Source organism: Phyllobates terribilis, unplaced genomic scaffold, assembly GCF_046119375.1.
Source record: "Phyllobates terribilis strain yellow unplaced genomic scaffold, ASM4611937v1 Scaffold_13__5_contigs__length_258822181, whole genome shotgun sequence".
NCBI lineage: Eukaryota > Metazoa > Chordata > Amphibia > Anura > Dendrobatidae > Phyllobates > Phyllobates terribilis.
The window spans coordinates 113,669,172-113,695,730 of NW_027362773.1; the positions used below are offsets into that span (position 1 = coordinate 113,669,172).

At 47.0% G+C, this 26,559-nt stretch overlaps 1 protein-coding gene across 2 annotated transcripts; it reads left to right on the top strand.

Annotated features, from left to right (window-relative positions):
* Positions 1-26,559, top strand: GANAB (glucosidase II alpha subunit). Of its 2 annotated transcripts, XM_073658470.1 has the most exons (25): positions 1-146; positions 5,266-5,364; positions 6,998-7,106; positions 7,577-7,704; positions 7,784-7,963; positions 8,153-8,218; positions 9,888-9,975; positions 10,365-10,431; positions 11,972-12,068; positions 12,336-12,516; positions 12,598-12,751; positions 15,669-15,904; positions 16,707-16,833; positions 20,322-20,401; positions 20,472-20,615; positions 20,689-20,785; positions 20,869-20,970; positions 21,248-21,491; positions 21,809-21,873; positions 22,368-22,444; positions 22,525-22,599; positions 23,653-23,766; positions 23,906-24,015; positions 24,120-24,220; positions 25,719-26,559. In XM_073658470.1, the coding sequence occupies exons 1-25, from the start codon at positions 130-132 to the stop codon at positions 25,826-25,828; spliced, it is 2,868 nt and encodes a 955-aa protein (XP_073514571.1). In that variant the 5' UTR covers positions 1-129; the 3' UTR covers positions 25,829-26,559. The 2 variants fall into 2 exon arrangements, with proteins under 2 accessions (XP_073514571.1, XP_073514572.1); XM_073658471.1 differs by lacking the exon at positions 8,153-8,218 and having other exon boundaries at positions 25,719-26,557.

Sequence of the window (26,559 nt, forward strand, 5' to 3'; positions counted from 1 at the left end):
TCGCTGGCCAATGATAAGCGCTGACGTGTCCCCGCCTGCGCCGTAGAACTTTGGTGACGTTTGAGTGTTGGGCGTGGCCTCTGTCAGAGAGCCGGCTACCGAGGGGTCGGAGGTCAGAGCGGATCCAAGATGGCGCTGGCTCGGAGGTGAGAGCGTGCCTGGGGTAGTGGGAGGTAGCATATGTCTGTGCAGTCACACAGTACCGGGCATGGCGGAGGGGGGCAGGGACGCTGTGAGGGTGGCAGAATGGTGTGGCCCGGCTGTAGTCGGGTCAGCGGCGGCCGAGAGAGTTGTCAGGAGTGAAGTTCACTCTCCTCTTCACAGGCGGACATCCGTGCATTACTGCGAGCAAATAGAGGAGTCCTAGCACTACCCCCAGCATCCACCCTATACTGTGTGATATGAATGGATCACCACCCCCAGCATCCATCCTATATTGTGTGATAGGAATGGATCACCACCCCCAGCATCCACCCTTTACTGTGTGATAGGAATGGATCACAACCCCCAGCATCCACCCTCTGTGTGATAGGAATGGATCACCACCCCCAGCATCCGCCCTCTACTGTGTGATAGGAATGGATCACCACCCCCAGCATCTGCCCTATACTGTGTGATAGGAATGGATCACCACCCCCAGCATCCACCCTCTACTGTGTGATAGGAATGGATCACCACCCCCAGCATCCGCCCTATATTGTGTGATAGGACTGGATCACCACCCCCAGCATCCACCCTCTACTGTGTGATAGGAATGGATCACCACCCCCAGCATCCACCCTATATTGTGTGATAAGAATGGATCACCACCCCCAGCATCCACCCTATATTGTGTGATAAGAATGGATCACCACCCCCAGCATTCATTCCTATCACACAGTATAGGGCGGATCACCACCCCCAGTATCCACCCTATACTGTGTGATAAGAATGGATCACCACCCCCAGCATCCGCCCTATATTGTGTGATAGGAATGGATCACCACCCCCAGCATCCACCCTATACTGTGTGATAGGAATGGATCACCACCCCCAGCAATCACCCTCTACTGTGTGATAGGAATGGATCACCACCCCCAGCATCCACCCTATATTGTGTGATAAGAATGGATCACCACCCCCAGCATCCACCCTATATTGTGTGATAAGAATGGATCACCACCCCCAGCATCCGCCCTATACTGTGTGATAGGAATGGATCACCACCCCCAGCATCCGCCCTCTACTGTGTGATAGGAATGGATCACCACCCCCAGCATCCGCACTATATTGTGTGATAGGAATGGATCACCACCCCCAGCATCCGCCCTCTACTGTGTGATAGGAATGGATCACCACCCCCAGCATCCGCCCTCTACTGTGTGATAGGAATGGATCACCACCCCCAGCATCCGCCCTCTACTGTGTGATAGGAATGGATCACCACCCCCAGCATCCGCCCTCTACTGTGTGATAGGAATGGATCACCACCCCCAGCATCCGCCCTCTACTGTGTGATAGGAATGGATCACCACCCCCAGCATCCTCCCTCTACTGTTTGATAGGAATGGATCACCACTCCCAGCATCCGCCATATACTGTGTGATAGGAATGGATCACCACCCCCAGCATCCGCACTATACTGTGATAGGAATGGATCACCACCCCCAGCATCCGCACTATATTGTGTGATAGGAATGGATCACCACCCCCAGCATCCGCCCTATACTGTGTGATAGGAATGGATCACCACCCCCAGCATCCGCCCTATACTGTGTGATAGGAATGGATCACCACCCCCAGCATCCGCCCTCTACTGTGTGATAGGAATGGATCACCACCCCCAGCATCCGCCCTCTACTGTGTGATAGGAATGGATCACCACCCCCAGCATCCTCCCTCTACTGTTTGATAGGAATGGATCACCACTCCCAGCATCCGCCCTCTACTGTGTGATAGGAATGGATCACCACTCCCAGCATCCGCCCTCTACTGTGTGATAGGAATGGATCACCACTCCCAGCATCCGCCCTCTACTGTGTGATAGGAATGGATCACTACCCCCAGCATCCGCCCTATACTGTGTGATAGGAATGGATCACTACCCCTAGCATCCGCCCTATACTGTGTGATAGGAATGGATCACCACCCCCAGCATCCGCCGCATACTGTGGGATCTTACTGTATCAATGTTTCCAGAGCTTTTTAGCAGTGGCGCCTCGCTCCTGGGCCTCCCCTCCACCTTGGCATGTCACTATAGTACAGAAGGTGCTGACAGGTCTTTGTTCACGACTTTTCCAGTTACAGATCAGTGATTCCTTTCTGTGTTTCTCATTTTTCTTTTATCCATTAAACATTTTTTGAGTAAGTGACTGATTGTCCAGGAATAGTGAGCTCCAGTGCATCGAAAGAGCGAGAAAAGCGAAGCAACCGCAAAATGTCCACAGCCCCTGTGCTGAACCATGAATCTCCATGGCAACAGACTGCATACAAGCCCCGTGTGGTCTCATTCAGCAAACACACGACTTATCCCTAACCTGCGCAATACACAGTGACGGAGGGAAGTTTGTACAAATGTTCGGCCTTCCCGACTTTTTAACTCCATTTTTTTGTATATAGTTGAGTTCTTCTTTGTTTTTTGTTCCCAGAGAGCGTCGCGGGGGCACAAATGGTTAACTTAAAGTTACATTGTCAGAACTATGCTGTTTGGTCCCTTAAAGGGATTGTCCTGAACTTTACAGGTTGTGCAGACCACAACGCTCCTGTGCTACTGATTCCCACCCACCTATTTATTCACCTTTTGGGGGGCTTCAACCTGTGCCCCATCCACACCACCACAGTGAATTGGTGGGGGTCCTCGGGACAAGCATTTTACTGCTCAGTGGGGGTCTCTGTAATGGGGAGGGAATTGCGCAGTGATCTCCTGTGTCTGTTCCCAGGATTTGTCACTTTTACTAAGTGATTCTTTTCTTCTCTCTTGCTCCTCTGTTATCCCTCCTGGAAATTTCTGAATAGTTTGACAGGTGGACTTCAATATTTATGGGTCTGTCCATTTCCAGGAGGAATAACTGAGGAACCATCTTTGCACAGATTTATAAGAAAGTGTCATAAAATATTTTATTACAAGCAGTTACTAGATCACACACGTCAGGAGTGGTGACGGATCCACTTTCTATACAAGGAAGGTGTTTGCAAATTGTACCTCTGTGTGACTTGGCAGCACATTGTATTTTTTTAATTTCCTTTTATTTATTGCTGGATGGGTTTATAAAGCAAAATATGTTTGCCAGAAAAACTCCTTTATAGCCACAGGAAACACCTGTCAGCCATATTTTATATCCTTATACATGTAATGTGCTTGAACCAATCATTAGATGCACCTTGTCATATTTCATGGCTGAGATGTGCCCGCATTATAAGATAGGGGGGGAAACTAAACGTAAGACCCTCACCCATCCCCCGCTGCTCCCGTTCTGACCCTTCACCCCCCCCTGCAGCTCCCGTTCTGACCCTTCACCCCCTCCTCCCCCTGCAGCTCCCGTTCTGACCCTTCACCGCCCTCCTTCCCCTGCAGCTCCCGTTCTGACCCTTCACCCCCCCTCCTTCCCCTGCAGCTCCCGTTCTGACCCTTCACCCCCCCCTCCTTCCCCTGCAGCTCCCGTTCTGACCCTTCACCCCCCCTCCTTCCCCTGCAGCTCCCGTTCTGACCCTAAACCCCCCCTCCTTCCCCTGCAGCTCCCGTTCTGACCCTAAACCCCCCCTCCTTCCCCTGCAGCTCCCGTTCTGACCCTTCACCCCCCCCTTCCCCTGCAGCTCCCGTTCTGACCCTTCACCCCCCCTCCTTCCCCTGCAGCTCCCGTTCTGACCCTTCACCCCCCCTCCTTCCCCTGCAGCTCCCGTTCTGACCCTTCACCCCCCCTCCTTCCCCTGCAGCTCCCGTTCTGACCCTTCACCCCCCCTCCTTCCCCTGCAGCTCCCGTTCTGACCCTTCACCCCCCCTCCATCCCCTGCAGCTCCCGTTCTGACCCTTCACCCCCCCTCCTTCTCCTGCAGCTCCCGTTCTGACCCTTCACCCCCCCTCCTTCCCCTGCAGCTCCCGTTCTGACCCTTCACCCCCCCTCCTTCCCCTGCAGCTCCCGTTCTGACCCTTCACCCCCCCTCCTTCCCCTGCAGCTCCCGTTCTGATCCTTCACCCCCCCTCCTCCCCCTGCAGCTCCCGTTCTGACCCTTCACCCTCCCTCCTCCCCCTGCTGCTCCCGTTCTGACCCTTCACCCCCCCTCCTCCCCCTGCAGCTCCCGTTCTGACCCTTCACCCCCCCTCCTTCCCCTGCAGCTCCCGTTCTGACCCTTCACCCCCCCTCCTTCCCCTGCAGCTCCCGTTCTGACCCTTCACCCCCCCCTCTTTCCCCTGCAGCTCCCGTTCTGACCCTTCACCCCCCCTCCTTCCCCTGCAGCTCCCGTTCTGACCCTTCACCCCCCCTCTTTCCCCTGCAGCTCCCGTTCTGACCCTTCACCCCCCCTCCTTCCTCTGCAGCTCCCGTTCTGACCCTTCACCCCCCCCTCCTCCCCCTGCAGCTCCCGTTCTGACCCTTCACCCCCCCTCCTCCCCCTGCAGCTCCCGTTCTGACCCTTCACCCCCCCTCCTCCCCCTGCTGCTCCCGTTCTGACCCTTCACCCCCCCTCCTCCCCCTGCAGCTCCCGTTCTGACCCTTCACCCCCCCTCCTCCCCCTGCTGCTCCCGTTCTGACCCTTCATCCCCCCCCCCCTCCTTCCCCTGCAGCTCCCGTTCTGACCCTTCACCCCCCCCTCCTTCCCCTGCAGCTCCCGTTCTGACCCTTCATCCCCCCCCCCCTCCTTCCCCTGCAGCTCCCGTTCTGACCCTTCACCCCCCCCTCCTTCCCCTGCAGCTCCCGTTCTGACCCTTCACCCCCCCCTCCTTCCCCTGCAGCTCCCGTTCTGACCCTTCACCCCCCCTGCAGCTCCCGTTCTGACCCTTCACCCCCTCCTCCCCCTGCAGCTCCCGTTCTGACCCTTCACCTCCCCTCCTCCCCCTGCTGCTCCCGTTCTGACCCTTCACCCCCCCTCCTCCCCCTGCAGCTCCCGTTCTGACCCTTCACCCCCCCTCCTTCCCCTGCAGCTCCCGTTCTGACCCTTCACCCCCTCCTCCCCCTGCAGCTCCCGTTCTGATCCTCCAGTTACTTTCTTTGCATTATTTCCCCCATTGTGTCGTTATTTTCTGACCGATCTATGGAACGTCTAGTGATCCTCTCCCTGTCTCTCTTCTAGGCTCCTTGGGATCGCTCTCGTGTTCTCGGTCTGTCTTACTCCTGGCCTGAGTGTCGATAGGAGCAATTTCAAGACATGTGAACAGAGCTCGTTCTGCAAGTAAGTGACCCGAATATTTCAAGCCTCTGTGCACATTTGCATACCTGCTTTGCAAATATTACAATAACTGCACCCACTAGGCGATGCTCATTGCTGGCAGTGCCCGGAGTGCTGGCGCAGATGGAGATGGTTGCACTGTGCAAGGCTCATTCTAGACCTTTCTATGTAAAGTACAGGGGGGACCCCCGGACCCTTTTCTGCCCAGGGCATCAGAAGTCTCGTCTCTGGGTTCCCTATTCACGGCAGGAGACCGCAGCGCGGGGCGGGCGAGCGGCAGGCTGCACTTACGGTCTCCATCTCTAGCATCGCTGACCACTGAGGTTGGGAGTGCAGCCATTATTTAAGCTATCGTATTAATAATTCCACTAATGTATGTGTAATCTGGTCTGATACAGACGTCACGCTTCAGGCCCCCCCCGCGGTCGTGCAGACTCCACATGACTGCACTTAAGTAAAAGGTGCGCTAATAATTAGTAGATGATAGAAATTAAAAGGGCCATTTGCATTTCATTAAGTGATTTCTTGCTAAGATACATCATCAATTTATGATCATGATGTCTGGGATTCCTCACTGATTCTGAGAAAGACGGGACATTGGGCGGGTTTGATTTTTAACTACTTTGATCCCAGACCTTCTTCTACTCCAGCTCTGTAGGGAGGAGGGAATAAGCCGCTGTCAGACGCTCTGGTAGCACCGTGCATGTTAAAATCCAGCGTGTGGGATCAGCCTCCCAACATCTATCTAATTAGGGGCAGGACAACACAAAGTACTTTAATCGGCTCATCCTGCCAAACTGGCTGGTTCGCCCTCCGTAGGGGTGTGATCACCCGTATAAAGGAGTGACCTCGGGTCTGCTTTAAGGGAGAAAGTAAGTCTTCCAGGTGCAACTGCCAAAGTGATTAGTACTATTACGGCTGGCATGTCATTATATTTTTTCTAATGTGTAATATATAATATATGCACACACCCACATTACACTGTAGAAAAAATATATTAAGGCAGCACTCCAGATAAATAAAATTTTTATAAAAAATGGACTTTATTGAGCCCAAATGGCGACGTTTCGGATCATAGAATTTGAGAAAGGTTCTATGAACCGAAATGTCGCCATTTGGGCTCAAATTCAATTTTAGAAAAAATGGACTTTATCTGGAGTGCTGCCTTAATATATTTTTCTATTAAGATGCAATTTGGACAGGTTGCTTGGAGGCCTGGCACCCACCGTGAGTAAATGTAAAATGGTGCTGAGATATATATATTATACCGCTAAACTCTATCCGCCCCAAATAATGTTCTTGATGAGAGCTCATGTTTAACCTCCACTCCTTTCATTGTCTATGAAAGTCCAGCGCTCAGCAGTCCCATAGACAATGGGCAGAGCGCAGGCTGAACACGAGCACCTCCCGCTACTTTCAAGTAGGGGCTCTGCAGAATTCAGTTCTAGGGGTCCCAATCACTGTTCTCAATTATTAAGGGGGGTCCTGTGATCAGCAAGATATCCTCTAATCTTATAGTTGGAGAGATCTATTTTGAGAATAGCCCTGATGTAGAGCAGATTGTTTTTTTTTATCTTCAGCCCCCTGCCGTCTGTTCTTGGTTTTTAGTTGTCTTTTATTCTCCATGTTCTTGTAGACGTCAGCGCAAGCTGGAGCCGGGACCCTCTCAATATCGGGCTTTGCTGGGAAGCGCGAAACTGACTGCGGATAAACTTGAAATCCAGCTCATTAATGACCAGACCCAGGTAAGATCACAGCAGGATCGATCATCCCTTCAGTGTACGGGCTACTAGTCCTCACAGCCGCAGGGTAATTTTTAGGTCCGTATTAAGCCTCATTCACACGTCCGTTTTTCATGGATAGAACCCCTAACCGCTAAAGTCTATGGGGTTCTTCACATGTCCATGTTTGACTGAGGGGGGATCCTAAAAAACAAAGGCATCCATTTTTATTTATTTTTTTATTCATGTTGCAGATCAAACTCCCATAATTAGAACCTTTGAAAGTCTTGGACAGCTTACTGATGTCCTCTTAGTTGCATCCTTGTGCTGTCCGATTTCCACTGTTTGCTAGTGGAAGCTGGGACGTTTCTATCAGTTTTTTTTTTTTAATGCTGATGGAAATCGGTCCATTTTTTGGAATGCAAGAAAAATGAGGTCTTAGCTTATTTCCGGAGCAGTTATTAAATAATCCCATTCATTTCACTTCCTCCTAGGTTTCCCTCCTTCTGGAAGTCTTCGGGCTTCATGGAAACATGACCCGTATTAAGATCAATGAGATCAAGCCTCTAAAACCCCGTTACGAGGTTCCTGATGTGCTGCTTGGGACTCCCACCCCTGAAAAGTAAGTGAACCCACGGCGGTAGATGTTCCGTCCTTACAGCTTTATTTGCATACAGGTGTGTTCATGAATTATCCGACAGTCTGCAGGTAACCGGACAGGACGACAACACTCTGGAGCTGTCCCTGGGGAGCGAGGAGCACAAGCTGCTGGTGACCGGATCGCCTTTCCGACTGGACATCCTGGCCGGGCGAGATCTGGTCCTGAGCGTAAACTCTCGCGGCTTACTTTACTTCGAGCAGTTCAGGGAAAGGAAAGACACGTAAGTAATGGAGAGCGTCCACTAGTGATTGGGATGTAATTCTGGGAATAAATCATGGAATTATTGGGGGTTGGCCTTTTTTTAACCTGGGAATTGAAACTGAAATGTGTTTTTCTTTCTTTTTTGCTCTATGCCCCATCCCTTTTTTTTCTTTCTGCCCTTCTCCTCTCGTGCCCCATCACCTCCCAGTCTCTCGGCTAAAGTTAGTAGCGCTGTCGGTAACATGTGGCATAAAGTGAAGAGTCTTTTCTCTAGGTAATCATTGATCCCGCTTGCAAACTTGACTTGACACACATGACTGACATACTAGAGTTCTGACTTAGATTAACACAGGCGAGAGTTAAAGGGAGACATAAAAGCGGCAGGTAGTAATCTAGTAGGGGACCAAGTGTTACTTTTACTATGGTGGGTTCCAAGCAAAAAGAGCTTGGTTTAAAGGGGTTTTCTGGTTTCAGAAGACTTCTTTTCCCCAGGTGCTGAGCTTTACTCACCCTCCCCAGGTCCAACACTGAGTCTCCGCTGCTGCTGCTCCTGGTGTCTTGTTGAACTCGGATCTTCATACTGTGAACTTGGGCAGAAGCCGCTGAGATTTATTGGCGGCAGCTTTGTTGATGTGACATCAGTGCAACAGACACTGGAGACTGTCGTGCTTTCCTCATCCTCCCCAGGTCCATTTGTTGTTTTTATTTAAAATAAAATAAAAAAACTGCAGGTAAGGCCAGAGTTTTCTAAAACCTCTTTTAAGGGGTATGTTTAGCAAATTATTATTTTGCAGCAGTTAGTTGCCTTATGTTAAAGTGCCCATACACGCTGTTGACCAAAACTGCAGATTTGCATTGTCAAACTATGTACTGTGTTTTGGGGTCGCCCAACTCTCCCCTTATCCATATCCCACAGTGGAGATGAGCCTCATCCAGAAAGGTCTAGCAGTTATGGAGCAGGGATTCGTCCTACAACGATCCATTCCTATGTGTATGTCCGCTGTTGAGAAGGGACACGTATAACATGTAGGAAAAAAAGCATCATGATATATCTCTGGGATTTCATTGCAGTAGAGAAGTGGAGAATATTACTAAGTATTTTCTGCATTTTTTTTTTTTTTGTAAACTTTTGGGTTCTCGGCGGCTCCATAGGAGAGTGCTGGAGAGGTGCTGGCTCCAGCGCTTACAGAATATAATATGGTTGTTCAGTGATGGAGAGCGCACAGACGGCGGCCGGTCCATGCTGCTAATGAGCGCGAACTAGAGACATGATTACAGCGCACACTCCTGTAATATTTGAACTTTTTAAAGGGGTATTCCCATCAAAGTTCCTATCTCAATATATTATTATTATTATTTAATAATATAAAAATAATATAATACAAATAATATTTTTATTATTTTATTACTAATATATGCCTCAAATTAGAAATGTAGTATAGTTTTTCTGATTCGCTATGTTGCTTACCCCGTGTGCAGGACAGATAGTTGTTAGTGCTTGTAACCATAGATACCTAAGGTATTGCAATGCCATGCACATGAGGTAATCAGAAGAACTATACTACATTTCTAATTGGAGGTATTTGCTAATATTAGTATTACAACTACTACATATTGGGATAGGATCTTGAAAATGGGAAATACCCCTTTTAACTTTCCTTGGCTGCCATTTTTGTGCCTTTTCCTGGGATGACTGTAGTAAGGGACACGTCTTGGTTTCCAGTCTAGACTACTGATAAGTTATCGTATGAGCTTCACGACCGAGCGGCAGAGAATGACGGCAATAACCCACTACACATAGCCTTAGACGTCCTGTCCCTTCATCATCACGTGCCCTCCTCATCTTCTAACCCTCTCCCTCCTCTCTACCTTGCCTCTGTTTCTATATGTCCCATCCTCCTGGAAGCGTCACTCCTCACCCCTCGTCTTTGTTCGGCTTGTAGTGATTCAGAGAAGACGGATGAACCCACGGGAAGTGATAATGAAAACCAAGGAGAGGAGGAAGTGGCAAAGGAAGAGGAAGGCAAGAAGGTGAGAAAGGGGGATGGCAAAAAAAATACATGGAAAACAAAATATTTGGCATTTTTACTTAAAGGATAATGTACAAGGGAGGGGAATAATAGACACAATGCTCATGTGCATGTGATATTGGGGCACAGGGGTTATCGGGATTGTGCAAGTGGTGCTGGTTTCCCCATGTGGCATTGAAGGACCCTGCTGTACACCGGCCAGGATGGCCTAGCGGGTATCGTGTGCATCTCAGATGTGCGCGATACCTTCCGGGCATCAGACGGTTGCCTTGCAGCATGGTCTTAATACTTCCAATGCGGGAGTGAGACAGACGTGGTGCAGAACCCTTTTGAGTGTTGGTCTGGTTGGTCAATGTGATAACGCTTTCTATATTTCTTATTTTTGGCCAGGAAGAGGAGGACGAGCCAGGAACATGGGAAGAAACCTTTAAAACTCACACGGACAGCAAACCAAATGGTAAGAAACTATGGTGACTGCAAATAGAAATCCCAGGGCAATAGTTGAGGGCAAATAAATCACCTTTCCTCTCGACAATACAATTCAAGTGTGCCCATAAGATGTCTTCAGACGGGTAAAGTACCAGTTTCTAAGCCATCTGCAAAATCGGAGGCTCTGGCGAGCTGCTCAGGAGATGCCCTGGTTGCTCTAAGAACACTAGGGAATCACAAACCGTCTTTCTTTTAAAATGCTAGGGACTTAGAAAACACTAAAAATGCACTGCTTGGGATGTGTTTCTCGTTCAGAATCATGGGATAGTCTGCTGCCACCTGGAGGCTGACGCTATTACTGCATTTAAATAAACTTGGCTGGCAAGGTCCCACTCCAGCCCACCAACCTGTTTAACCTCGACCAGATAAGGCCAAGGGGAGCTCAGATGGGCAAGTAGAGCAGCAGCACCCGGAACCTTCACAAGGACCGTCCCTTTAACTCCTCCGGAGCCGTGCAGCCTCTAGTAACTACCACACCAAGGGAAGGAATAGAGAGGGGAAGAAAGGGCTCACGACCAGGATATTCTTGCCTCTCCTGAAGATCTGGATCCCTTTAATTTCTGCGCTGCGTTATGTGGGGTGGTGGGCAAGAACTAGGTTGGCTTACAGACTTCCACCCCAGGACCTGACTACCGACAGTGTCAAGGTACATTAGTCCGGCCTCACCGACATGAGAGGATACGGACTGAACAATTACAGCCTGTACTCTGTCGCTACATGGGTGAAACAGAGTGCACGGTTCCCTGGAGACATCCATCTGAAGCACAAAATCAAAATGGTTAGTGCCTAACTTAAGACAGTTCTGAGACAGACCTCGCCTCCTACTGCCACTACACTAAGCTGAGGAAGCCTGAGGCTAGAAGGCGAGGTATAGTCTGCTGGGGAGGAACCAGTAAATGCAATAATGGTATCAGCCTCCAGGTGGCAGTAGAGTGCCCCATGGTTCTGTGTTCCCCAGTGAAGACTGCAAGAAACAGATTTTACGGTGAGTACCAAAAATCTACTTTTACACATTTACTTGCAGCCAACTTGCAACGTTTAGCACTGCAAGGAAATGCTGCGAAAAATGACCTTTTTTTTCAAAAGCATTTGAGCCTGAAACCAGTTTTGCATATTGAAGCAGAGGCCTGGGAATCCTGAACGATTCTGGCAGATATTCTTGTATTGTATAAAGTATCCCAGCAGGACATTGTGTGGTCTGTGCTGCACAGCCAGCGCCTGGCCTGCTCTTCCACCTGTGCTTGCTCCTGGAGCTGTGCTGTTATCTTAATATCAATTTCATTGGATGTTTCATACGTACATTTGTGGTCTGACTACTGCGATGTCTACCAGCCGCAGCTCATCTGACCCGACCTCATCAGTCTCGTGTATACCTATGACACTATTATGTTTGGGTCAGGAGACCTGCTGAGGGTCCAGACATCATAGCCCATACTCGGACCGTAAATGTTGGACACGTTGAATGCAGCCACAATGTGACTCTACTTGACCTTGTTGATCTCTTGCAGGTCCTTCTTCTGTGGGTCTTGATTTCTCGTTACCGGGATTTGAACACGTTTACGGGATTCCAGAACACGCGGACAACCTCCGACTACGGACAACAGAGTGAGGAGGACTTGTGTATTTCTCCTTGTTTCTGGTTATCATTACATTAGATCCAGCGTCACCTCGCTTACTGATGTCCCATTATTCTGGACCCTCAAGGACGTCTGTTCTCGCCTGATAGAACCCCCCTACGTGAAGTCCTGGAAGCATAGTTCAGGGGCTGTCTCTTGAATAATGAGCAGCGGAGACGGGGGTCTTTCTTTGTTGCTTTTGTGCCCCTTTTCTCCATCTGTGATCACATTTATTAACGACCGTTGTCTTTTGTAGGAGTACAGATCCTTATCGGCTCTATAACCTGGACGTCTTTCAGTACGAGCTGTACAACACCATGGCTTTGTATGGCGCTGTGCCCCTCTTGCTGGCTCACAACGTTCAGCGCACATTAGGTATATTTTGGCTCAACGCAGCGGAGACCTGGGTAGACATCAGCTCCAACACAGCTGGCAAGGTGAGAGCGACATGGGTCAGAAAGTGATGCATGAGACATCAGCGGAATGGCTGGGTGATAATGTGCTTGTATTCCCGGCAGACTCTTCTGGGGAAGATGTTGCAGTACATGCAGGGAGGTGACGAGACGCCGCAGACAGACGTGCGCTGGATGTCGGAGAGCGGGATCATTGACGTGTTCATTTTACTTGGGCCTTCACCCAGCGATATCTTTAAGCAGTACGCCAGTCTGACAGGTATCTAACACTACTTCTTTATGATACATCATGTGCTCGCTGTGGCACGTTGATTGACAGCTGGCATCTGTGCAGCGCGAGCTGTCAATCCAATGTGCAGGGCTGTTCTTACATCTGCAGCTCATTGTATACGGAGCGATGACTATCGCCGCTCTGCACTCACCCTCGTGGCAAAGCCCGGCGGCTCCTGGGAGGAAGTAAGTTCATTTTCTCTCAATAGCCGCACTTTCTATAAGGCAGCCAGGCAACATTGTAATGCTATTTACCTGCAGATTAACCCTAGATCTGCAGGCATATGTAATTTCCAAGTTAAACAAAAGGAGTGAGGGCCCGATGCCCAAGAGCTTACAATACATGAGGATATAGAGGTGACACAAAGTGCTTGGTCCGGGTATTCATATACAACCGCAAGAACTGATTATCAGCTGCTATCTGTATATGTCCAGATACAAAATGCCTCTGCATGCACGGAGGGTGCGGGAATAGGTGATAGAAAGACCCAGATTCTGAGCAAGAATGTAGGACGGGAGAACAGATTCAGAAGATGTGATCTTGTCAAAATGTGTTATTAGATCTGTGGACACAGAATTAATCTGATTGTATGGGGTAGTGCATTCCAGAGAAACGGTGCAGCACGAGAAACATCTTGGAGATGGGAGAGAGAACAGATTTTGGAGATGTTAGTCTTGTGTCATTAGCAGAACGGAGAACACTAGTAGAGAGGAGGGAAGAGATGTAGGACTGTGCAGCACTGAGGAGGGCTTTGTGGGGGAGAGAGATAAGCTTACATTGTATGCTGCAGAGGATGTGCAACCGATGCAATGACTGCCACTGCGTGTCTATTGAAAAGGTCTGTGCACCCAAAAAACAGTAATGGAGGGGGGAGCGATCTTTAAATGCAAAGTAACATGACTGGTCACTGCTTTGTCCCTTTTGAGCAGCCTCTTCTTGTCTTACTCCAATAGACCAACTTTTACTGCTCTTGGTAAAACTTACAAGTCCCCTCGACTGATGTTATGCTATTTCTTTTTTTCTTTTTAAAATACATCATTTTTATTAGGGTTTTCTGGGGAAAAAACCTATAAAGACATATAAACAAAGCCAAATTTTAGAGACTAATCAGGCGCCCGTACGCAGACTGTGGGCGCACAGTGAAAGCATTAGTTTGTGATTAGCTGTCACAATATATAAACGAGAGATTAAACATTAACATCTTAAAGTCATCATCGTCGAAACCAATAAAAGATTTAGATGATATTGCTAATTATTATAGTCGTCACGAAAGGGTAGTCATTTTAATCAGGTAACTATTGCATCCTGTTTTTCTCCCCTATTTTATGCGTAATAGTCCCAGGTTGTTATTGAGATCCTCTAAAATAAACCATTCTGTAGAAGTGAATGGTTCGACCATTTTTTTTTTTTTCATTCAGTGAGCAGGTTATAATAAACTGTTTCCACTTTAGTAGAAATTTGCCAGCTTGCTGTTCCTTGTTACGGAGGGCGTCCAGTTCTACTCCCATAAAATGTTTCATTTGGGCTGTCAGCTCTGTTTAGTGGGGGTTGTTGGGGTCTAGCCAATGTTTGAGTAGCTGTTTTTTTGCCAAAATGAGTAGACTGTGGAGCAATCTTGGGGGGCCTCCTATCTTCTTGTCAGGATTCTCTGAGTTACTCCAATAATGTAGTAGGGCTAAGTATGGAGAGGGGGTGTACCCTGGACCCCAAATAGTGTGAATCATATCTGAGACCTGATCCCAATATACTGTTGATTCGGTGCAGGACCAGAGGCCATGCATGAGGTCAGAGTAGGGATGATTGCATTTAGGGCACGCAGTTAGTCTATTCGATAGTGGATCTTTTTTCGGTATATTAAAGACGTAGATGGCCCCATGTATTACTTTATACTAAGTTTCTCTCCATGTTTCACTTATAATGTGTTTCCTAAATACCTTCCAACCCAACCTGATCTTAACGGGAATTTCCACCTCTTCCAATTGTTTCTTCCAATATGTTTGGGTGCACCCCTAACAAATTAGATTTCATTACCGAATAGATATTGAGGGGGTACCTATTGGAGATAGTAATATGACATCCAAGTCGTTCTGGGAGGTCTCATCAATAGCATCTCTTAAGTTTGACATAACGGAAAGTCTGATTTGTTCATACTGAAAGCCATGCTGGAGAGGCAGTTTATATTTTCCCATACAATCTCTGTTCGGTTGGGTGGAGGAGATGAGATGTTGTCTATACCAGCCTGTATCCACTTAGAAAATAATTTGTTTTCGTTGCCCTATGGAAATTCTGGATTCCGCCATAGCGGCAGGTGCTTAGAAATTCTGACGGAAAGGCCATATTGTTTCCTACCTGCCTTCCGTGCGGAGATGGTGTCTCTAAAAGTCACTGATCTTTTCATTCCTAGGGAAGTATATCGAGAGTGTAGAAGTGCAGTTAAATTAAAGGGATACACCTAATCTGATTCCAATGTATAGTCAGAGTATGTATGTGTTTTGTGGAGCCAAAGAGGCCAGCTAGGTTATAATTCCTGATGCTTGGAAAATGAATGCCACCATCATCTTTGGATGACATAAGCTTGTGTAGATTAATCCTAGGACGTTTTCTCCTCCATATAAAATGGTTATGCAGTTTTAGTAGAGTCCAGCTGACATTGCACCGGTTAATCCATCCTATATTTCAGCCGTACACCCCGGTAGCCGGCTCCTGCATCCTCTGCTGACCATGTGCATTGAGCAACCACCATTATTATATAAAATATACAACCTGGAGATTGCAGGAGGAGAGGCGCAACTTGTAAGATTAATCATCTTACCAACCACTTTAGCATCCCAGATTGCATAGGTTGATTTCAGGAAACGAAAAAAAAATCTCAAATGCTAATTTATTTTTCTCCCCCCTTATACAGGCACCCAGGCTCTGCCCCCATACTTCTCCCTGGGCTACCACCAGTGCCGATGGAATTACAACGACGAGGAAGATGTGCGTAATGTGGACGCCGGCTTTGATGAGCACGATATGCCTTACGATGTCATCTGGTTAGATATTGAGCATGCCGATGGGAAGAGATATTTCACCTGGGACCCTCACAAGTTCCCCACTCCCAAAAATATGCTGACTGGATTGAAAGAGAAGAGGCGGAAGGTAAGATGGTCGTCATCAAAGCATCCTAAGGCTCCTCTCACATCTGCATGTGTGATGCAGCCGTCATTTTTATACAAAGATTGCGCACAGTATAGATAATATACCGATACCTCCAGCAATGACTGACCCCGATAACCCATTAATTACATCTCTGGTGCTGTCTGTCATTTGATAGAAACTCTATTTTTCGGTTCCTATAGCAGAACAGGAGTACAGAATTACTAACCGATGTAAGCAGAAGAGTCGATCTAAACCACCTTTTTAAAGGGGGTTGTCCAGTTTTGCAAAATCCCTGTTCTCTGGGCTGCAGTTTGCAGCAAACTGTAAAAAAAAACACACTGTACTTTACTCACCCTCCCCAAGTTTACTATTTAGTCTGTACCGCTGCTCCTGGTGTCTTATTGTCTGCAGCGCTGACAGCACGTCGACCGCACTGCCGCCAATAATTGAGCTCAGCCGCTCTGCTCAAGTTGAAAGCACAGACCACTCAGCTGTCAACGTGATGTCAGTGCTGCAGACTATAACACACATGGTGCAGCACCAGAGACTTTGTTGGACCAGAGGAGGGTGAGTAAAAGCGCACCTTTTTTAAAAAAAAAAAAAAAGCCTGGGGACAAGTTTTCCAAAACCAAAAATTTTTTTTAATTCAACTTTAGCCCACTGATGGGTTTTCCGAATGAAAAACAAAAAAAAAAAAAGCGCCCCCTCTTCAGTCCTTTCTTCTCAGACTTTATAGTAGAGGATCAGTATTTTTCCTTGGTGTAGCGTTTTTTTTTTATATTACTCTCTTACTGTATTGCAGATGGTGGCGATCGTTGATCCTCACATAAAAATAGACAGCGCTTATCGGATTCACAGCGAGATCCGGTCTCGAAATTTCTATATTAAAACCAAAGACGGGAGTGACTACGAGGGCTGGTGCTGGCCAGGTAAGTCTGAACTCTTACAAAATCATATATAGTAGGGGTATACTAGGTACGTCTAACAATAGAATTTTATTATACTTAAAATCGAATTCCCAAAAATTAAACCCGTGAAGTGTAAACATTTTGTTTACAAAGATATTTAAAAAAACAAAATTACCATATTAAAGATAATTGCATATAAATACATGAACACTTTCCCTATAGTAAACTATAGCTCCTTCCCTGCCTGCCAGCAGAGGGTTAGATACAGGGAGGGGAGGGGGAAGGATCTCCCTATACTTTACCTAGATTTCCTTCCCTGTCAGCGGAGGGCTAGAGGGAGAGGAGGGGGATGGATCTCCTTATTCTTTACCTAGATTTCCTTCCTAGTTATCCCCCCTGTACCCTCCCTTATCTTCCCGTCTTTTGAGGCCCACACAGTCAGACTCTACCGACCCTTCTCCCTGCGAGTGGCAGTTGTCTATCGCCCTCCAGGTCCCTCCCGTCAGTTCCTGGATCACTTTGCTGCCTGGCTTCCAAATTTTCTTTCCTGCGACATCCCCACGATAATCATGGGAGATTTTAACATCCCTATTGGCGATTCTCTTTCACCATCTGCGGCTCACCTTTTATCACTAACCTCCTTCTTCAGCCTTTCACAGCTTGCTAATTCTCCTACACATGAGGACGGGAACACATTGGACCTGATCTTCTCCCGGCTTTGCTCAGTACATGACTTTACTAACTCTCCCCTTCCACTCTCTGACCATAATCTTCTTTCATTCTCGGTCAAGAACTGTGACTCTACTCAAGACCCCCCCCACTTTCCACACTTCTAGAAATATACGCGCCATTAACACCCAGAAATTTATGAAAAAGTTGCAATCCTCATTGGCCCCAATCTCCTCCCTCTCATGTCCCGACTCTGCATTAAAGCATTATAACGAAATAATGCTATGCGCCCTGGATGAAGCCGCACCTCCTACACAAAGAACAATTCGGCATAGACGGCGACAACCCTGGCACACGCCTCAAACACGTCTTCTCCAGCGGTGTTCCAGGTGCGCTGAACGGCTGTGGAGAAAATCAAATCTGCCCGAAGATTTCCTCCATTATAAATTTATGCTGAAAACGTATATCTCTGCGCTTCACCTCTCCAAACAAACCTACTTTAACAACCTCATAATCTCACTTTCCAATAATCCTAAACGCCTCTTTGACACGTTTCATTCTCTCCTCAAACAGCACAGGCCCCGACCACTGACCTCAGCGCTGACGATCTGGCCAATTATTTCAAAGAAAAATTTGACCATATCCGACAGGAAATTTTCTCCCAATCCCCAAATGTTATGCATGCTCTCCCCCGCCACATTGTATCTTGCTCACTTTCTGACTTCGAACCAGTCACGGAAGATGAAGTGATCAGCCTCCTTGCATCTTCTCGCCCTACCACCTGCACCAGTGACCCTATTCCCTCACATCTCCTTCAGTCCCTTGCTCCAGCTGTCACCACTCGCCTAACTAAAATTTTCAACCTCTCCCTCTCATCTGGTATCTTTCCCTCTTCTTTTAAACACGCCAGCATACACCCATTACTTAAAAAACCTTCCCTTGACCTGAACTGCACGGCCAACTACAGACCTGTTTCCAATCTTCCCTTTATCCCTAAACTCTTGGAACGCCTGGTCCATTCCCATCTAATCCGCTATCTCTCAGACAACTCTCTTCTTGACACTTTAAAATCTGGTTTCCGCTCTTTACATTCTACTGAAACTGCCCTCACTAAAGTCTCTAATGATCTACTAACAGCTAAATCTAATGGTCACTGCTCCCTGCTGATTCTCCTGGATCTCTCTGCAGCATTCGACACTGTGGATCCCCAGCTCCTCCTCACTATGCTCCGCACTATTGGCCTCAAGGACACTGTTCTCTCCTGGTTCTCCTCCTATCTCTGACCGCTCCTTCTCGGTGTCTTTCGCCAGCTCCTCCTCCTCTCTCCTTCCCCTTACTGTAGGGGTTCCTCAAGGATCAGTCCTAGGCCCCCTTCTTTTCTCCTTATACACCGCTTCTATTGGACAAACAATCAGCAGATTCGGTTTTCAGTACCATCTCTATGCTGATGACACCCAATTATACACCTCTGCTCCGGACATCACACCTGCATTACTACAAAAGACCAGTGATTGTCTTTCTGCTGTGTCTAACATTATGTCCTCCCTCTGCCTAAAACTGAATCTGTCAAAAACTGAACTCCTCGTCTTTCCTCCCTCCACTAACCTACCTGTGCCCGATATTGCCATTTCCGTTTGTGGCTCAACCATTACTCCCCAGCAACATGCCCGCTGTCTTGGGGTCATTTTTGACTCAGATCTTTTCTTCACTCCTCACATCAAATCACTCGCTCGTTCATGTCATCTGCACCTCAAAAACATCTCAAGAATCAGGACTTTTCTCACCTTTGACTCGGCAAAAACTCTTACTGTCGCTCTTATTCATTCTCGTCTGGACTACTGCAACTCTCTACTAATCGGGCTTCCTCTTACTAAACTCTCCCCTCTCCAATCCGTCCTTAATGCAGCAGCCAGGATCATATTCCTCGCCAACCGCTACACCGATGCCTCTTCCCTGTGCCAGTCATTGTATTGGTTACCCACCCAATATAGAGTTCAATTTAAACTTATCACGCTTACCCACAAAGCGCTCCATGCTTCAGTACCCCCCTACATCTCCTCCCTTGTCTGTCTACCACCCTACACGTGCCCTCCGTTCTGCCAGTGACTTAAAACTAAAATCCTCCATAATCCGAACTTCCCACTCCCGTCTCCAAGATTTCTCGCGTGCTGTGCCAATTCTTTGGAATGCACTACCCAGGACAGTTCGATTAATTCCCAATACCCACAGTTTCAAGCGGACCCTAAAAACCCATTTCTTTAGACTGGCGTATCGCCTCCACACACTATTTGTCCATCCCAGATGTCCGTCCCAGTTTTCCCCCATATTAAAATCTTCTTCAATTTCAGGTTCATACCATCCATGCACATAATAGCCTCGGTCAGGACTGCACACATACTGGCAGGCGACCAGTCCATGTATTATTTATCCTATATAGTATATCAAGGCTGCATTATACAATATATGTACATTCTACCTTTTGTGTCTCCCCCATTTCCTCATAGACTGTAAGCTTGCGAGCAGGGCCCTCACTCCTTTCGATATGAGATATGCTTATTCTGTATTGTCTGTATAAGTCCCCCCTAAAATTTGTAAAGTGCTGCGGAATATGTTGGCGCTATAAAAATAAACATTATTATTATTATTCCCTGCCAGCGGAGGGCTAGAGGGAGAGGAGGGGGAAGTATCTCCCTATTCTTTACCTAGATTTCCTTCCCTGCCTGCCAGCGAAGGGTTAGAGGGAGGGGGATCTGTTATGGGTAGGTCTGACCCATAACAGGCTGCGGTCACTAGCATTCACGTCTTGGGTCGCCATGTTTTCACACGCTCTTCCTTTGCAGGCTCTGCTGCCTATCCTGACTTCACCAATCCAGAGATGCGAGCCTGGTGGTCCAGTATGTTCTCCTATGACCAGTATGAGGTGAGATGCTGCACGTTGTTCTTCGGCTTTCATTTTGTGCTGTTGCTTTACGTTCTTGTTTCCTCGTCAGGGATCTATGGATAATTTGTTTGTTTGGAACGATATGAACGAACCGTCTGTATTCAACGGCCCAGAAGTGACTATGCACAAAGATGCCATGCATTGGGGGGACTGGGAGCACCGAGAGGTTCACAACCTTTACGGGTTGTATGTGGTGAGTGCTGTATATAGTATGTGTATAAGGTGTATGGTATGCGGTATAGATCCAACCTATTCGATATCTACAGCACAAAGCCACTGCTGAGGGTTTGATCCATCGTTCCGGTGGGAAGGAGAGGCCGTTCGTCTTGACTCGAGCCTTCTTTGCAGGGTCACAGCGTTACGGTAAGAGTAACGGTGAAATACAGTGCTGCTCCTATACACCGGACATACGATAGCTACAGGAGTACTTTCCTATTGTTATCCAGGTGCGGTGTGGACGGGTGATAATGCTGCGGAGTGGGAACACTTGAAGATCTCTCTCCCCATGTGCCTGAGTCTGGCTCTTGTTGGGATCTCATTCTGTGGAGGTTTGTTTGTGCCATTTCGTCATTTGTTGGGATAATGCCACCAATGCTTGATTTTGGCCGGGGTCTGACACTCTGTGACCCTCTTTAATCAATAGAACAAATCCAGTGTCGTCCATGTGGCTGCACGGTTAAAGCCAAGCGGAGCCTACGAAGTGACAAAGCACCATTGCAATCAGTGGGGTCACCGCAGTGGTGCCCCTGGACAAGTGTTAGATCATCCTAGCGGTATACGAGTAGTAAAAGTGATTACAATTTTATTCTGCTTCAACTTTTACAGCGGATGTTGGCGGTTTTTTCAAGAACCCAGAAACCGAACTCCTTGTCCGCTGGTACCAGGCCGGAGCATATCAGCCTTTCTTCCGCGCTCATGCGCACTTGGACACTCCTCGACGTGAGCCCTGGTTACACGGAGAAACCAATGCTGATATTATACGTGAAGCCCTACAGCAAAGATATGCGCTCCTTCCATACTGGTATACGCTGTTCTACGCCGCACATCGGGATGGCGAGCCTGTAATGAGGTGAGGGGATTGTTCACTGCCGAGAAACTGGGGAAAAAAAAATAGAAATTTGGAGGTTAAAGGGTTTGTCCACCCCCTTCTTCTATTTTACAATTTAAGCACATGGTCATCTCCCCGACCGGCACTCTTCTGTCTCATTAAAGTGTTAAGATATCTGATCACCTAAGTACTGGGAGATACAGAGCCGACATTACCAAGCTCAGTGATTGGCTGCAGCGCTGTGATATCCCCGAAGATGTCAATTTCCTCTTAACATTAGAAATCATGTAAAGCAGATGGTAATTGTGAGCTAAAAATGGAGTCTTTGTATATTTTAGGGCTCTCTGGATCGACTTTCCATCAGATGTCTCCACGTTTGCGATTGACGACCAGTACTTATTAGGTGAGCCAATTATCCATGTCTTTGCATATGTAACCCTCTATCAATTCTATCTGCTGTGCCAATCTTTGTTTTGACTATTAAAGGGGTTTTCCACTTTCACAAAAGTGATGCACAAACATTTCTAGTTGGAAGCCAACAAGCACAATATTCTCCCCTCACCAGGTCCATCACTGGTTTTTCACTGCTGCAGAGGTGACGTCACGACTACAGTTCACACCACTGCTGCAGCCAATCACTGTGCTAAGCGGCTCATGTGTTTCAGCACAGCAGCTAAGCCACGTGATTGGATGCAGCGGTGATGTTCACTCTTGTCAACCTTACCACTGGTCCTGGAGAGGATGAGTACTAGTTGTGTGTTTTACAACCATGCACTTATTAGTGCACCACTCCTTTGAATGTGGAAAATCCCTATAATGAGAAGAGAAATATCTGCCATTGTTATAGTATTTCGGTAGCACCTGTAACGTGTGGTTCTGCTTAACAATATTGTGCAGGCCCTGGACTTCTGGTGCACCCCGTAACGGAGAGCAATGCTCGTGGAGTGCACATCTATCTTCCTGGGACCGGAGAAGTGAGTACACGCACCCCTTAATGTGATTGTACTCTCCCCTGATCCCCCCATATGTTGCTGACCCTGGTGACTCCTGACAGGTCTGGTATGATGTCCACACGTATCAGAAGTACAAGTCTCCTCAGAAGTTCTACCAGTCGGTCACCATGAGTTCAGTAAGTATCCTCACCATGATGGATGAGCTGATGCGCGTTCTTAACGAAATCTTCTGTATATTACTAGATCTGATCACAACAGTTCAACATCTTAAGTGCCATTGTCAAAAGTGACCGGCATTTAAAATCTAATAAATATGGCAGCTCTCCGTAAGGGCACAACGCAATCGGAGGGTGCTGATGGGTTACCATGGCCCCATTTCTGCCACTTTACTATACCTGTGAAGTCCAACCTATGGCTGCACTTCATAGGAGATCGTCACTTAGACCGTAATACTAAAGTACTAATTTAAGAAAAAAAAATGTAAAAAGCATTAAAGATATCTAGGAGTTTAAAGGGAATCCAATTTCACCCACCCAAAACTATTTATATGCACATGTAACTGTTAAGTCCAGAAATACCTTTACATGGCCAGTCTGTTCCTCTGTTATTAAGAAATCAAAGTTTGGATTGATTTCCAAATGAGGCTGAAGAGCTATAGTAGGTCTGAAGCCTCTGTCACTCCAGCTCTGTTCCCCTCCCAGCGCCGCCTCCTCCTCCTGCTTGACCTCTATGCAGTGTGACTTTAGGCATAGGAGCCATCAGTCAAGCAGGAGTCGGGGAATAGAGCTGGAGTGACTGAAGCTTCAGATCTACCATAGCTCTTCAGCCTCATTTACATATTAATTCAAACACTGATTTCTCCGTAACGGAGGAACAGATTGGTCATGTAAAGGTGTTGCTGCTCTTGTCTTTGAAACAGCTACATGCACATATAAATAGTCTGAGTGGGTAAAGTCCTGCTGATTACCTTTCATATGCTCCTTTTCCCTAAACATTAATAGCAAAATGTTAAAAAGAGGAAAAAAAAAATTTGTATCCCTGCTCACATTTGTCTGAAATAATAAAATAATTGACTAGCTCTCTCATACGGTGAACATCAAAATGGGAAACAAAATAAAAATGGCAAAATCTGTGGATATATATTTTTTAAAATAGTCAAACATTTACTTCTGCTTTGGCGTTCGTTCAGATATACTCCTAAATTGTTTGTCCTTCTTGTGACTTTCCAGATTCCAGTGTTTCAGCGTGGGGGGTCTATAATCCCTCGGAAGGATCGAGCAAGACGTTCCTCAGATTGTATGCAAGATGATCCGTTTACTCTGTACGTGGCCCTGAATCTGCAGGTGAGTGAATGTGACATTTCTGGATGGCCATTCTACGGCTGATACCATCATCTTCCTCACCTTCCTAGCTGCATTCTCTCTGACTTAACCAATAAGCCTCTTTAGATATGGATCAGATCTCCTCCTTCTCTTGTCATAGGGAGAAGCCCAAGGAGAACTGTACTTGGATGATGGTCACAGCTTCAGTTACCAACAAAATGAGTTCTTGTACAGAAAATTCAGCTACAGCCATGGAAAACTGACATCAAGGTGAGGCTGAGGAACGTCGTCATGATGGAGACCTGATCAGAAGAAACGGCGAGATCTGAGTTTGAGTAATTGGGATTTTTGTAACACAATCTGTCTTCTATCAGCTCCCTGGATCTTAATGGAAAGTTTGAGACCCCCAGTTGGTTGGAGCGCGTCGTGATAATTGGAGCTACGAAGCCAAACAGCATAACCCTACATCAGCCAGGTGAGCGCCTATCTGTAGGAAACGATTCCTTTAGAATTATATATAACTTATTTTTCTGTTCTCTCTGTATAGACAGTACAGCAAGGTGTGTACGGTGCTTTATGATAGCTGCATTGAATAGGAAGTAATGGACAAAACAATGTATTTAGGATTAGAGGGTATGATCCCACCGGCTTTATACAGCAGATTGGCATTGTGAATGAGATTTAAAGGGGTATTTCTCTATCGCTTCATTGGGGGGGACACAGGTAACCATGGGGTTCCCCAGGATCAGCCAGACAGGAATCAGTAAGGAAGAAGAATCTTTATTAAGGAGAGCTTTTTATTGATGACAGAGGAATCCTATTATAAGGTGGAGTTTTTTATTAATACCATCCCCGTCATCAAACTTCCCCATGGTTACCTATTTAACACCCCCCCCCCCACCCCACCCCCGCCTCCCAATGATGCAATAGAGATTTTGATTTTATGGTGAGTAGCTAAAATCCTCCATTCCATCTTTTGTACATTTATGGTATACGCTACAGGATAAACTAAGCCACAGATCTACTAATCACGTCTCCCCGGTATGACTGACATCCTTCATAAAATCCCCATTATGGTAGGACTGATGTGAAGGTTGTCAGTCACACCCAGGGAGGCGTGATTAGAAGATCTGAGGCTATGCTAGCTGGGGAAAGATGTGCCCCACTAGTCTAGTCCTGCCTCGTTAATCCTGCAGCGTCTCGTATGCTAAATTTCATTTGTCAAACATCGTTGCATTTGATAAGGCCTATAAGACACCTTATGCATACAGCTATAAGAGTAGCTGGGAAAAGTCAAAGAACTGGACAGGTTCCCTTTAAAGAAGTTGTCCACTACTTTTACATTGATGGCTTATCCTTAGGATAGGTCATCAATGTCTGATCGGCTGACACCCTTGCTGATCAGCTGTCATCGGTGGCGGCCGCTGTCCGCAAGTACTCACTTACCGAGCTGCTCCATCTACTTATAGTGGCCGCTGCAGGGTACTGCATATCTGCCTCCTATTCAAATCAATAGGGAGGCGGATGTGCAGTACGCTGCAGCGGCCACTACAAGTAGATGGAGCAACTCCGCAAGTGAATATTTCCGGCTGACGATAACAGCTGATTGGCCGGGGTCCGACACCCCCGCTAATCAGACATTGATGACCTATCCTGAGGACAGATAATGTAAAAGTACTTGTCAACCTCTTTAATGATAGTGATGCTTTTGATGACTGTCTACATTGCAAATCTGAAAGTGAGCAACAGGAAATCATAACTTTTTATGAATATTGAAATGTGAAATATTGGAATATTTTAAAATTTTTGGTTGAATAGTGACAAAATGTATCTTGTATAATTAAATGTGGCTTTGAGGGAAACCTATTCCTATTGCGGGGTTATATGGCAAAGCCGCCATTGTGGAGTATGCAACCCCGCGGTTTCTGCAGCCGGAACACTTACTCATTTATTAACCTTCTTTTTTTCCGTAGGCGGCTCAGAAGTGCAGCTGGAATTTGACTACGATGCCCAAACTTCTGTGATAACTGTGCGAAAACCAGGCGTCAACATCGCTTCAGATTTTACAATGTCTCTTCGATAACACCACTGACTTACCAAGTCTTTAGGGAAATGGTGGGGGGAGGGAAGAAGGGGCAGGTTATACCCTCACATGGGGCAGGCGATTTCCCCCACATGAGGGATGTTGTAAGGTGGATTTTTTTTTTTTCTTCCCATGGACCAAATGTGAGAATAAAGAGATCAGGGAACGTGTGAAAGCTCTGAGTGTGTGTGAATGTCTGACCATGTTTGCGGGTCCTGCCCTGCTGCACTTACTGTGTGTGTGTTTGTGTGTATACGGATCATGCACTGTCACAATTAACAGTAAGAAACTGGATCACTTCTTCTCAGATTTGAGACAATTTACTTTCCTTTTATCTGCCTTACAACACCCCCCCAATGTGCACATCTTGGTGTGGGAGGAGGGGTGACAAGATCTCCACGTGATACATAAGATGACTAGTAAATAATTCTCAGGGCTGCAGCCATTGTTCGGATCATGAATTAATAAAAAGTGACACATTTCGACAGATAACACCCACTTGCCCTTTCTTTCCCACCCTTTTTTTTTTTTTTTTTCCCCTGCGCTTGTACCTGAGGAGGTGCAAAGATTAGCCCACTAATGTGACACCCTGTTTAGCTACGATTGGGGAGGCTCCTCTCTACATCCCTCCCTTATTTTTCAGTCTCCTAGTGACCACATAAGAAAGATAACAACCTGTCAAGGATTTTTTATTTTTTTTTATTTTTTATTTTTTTGTGGAAGTGGATCCA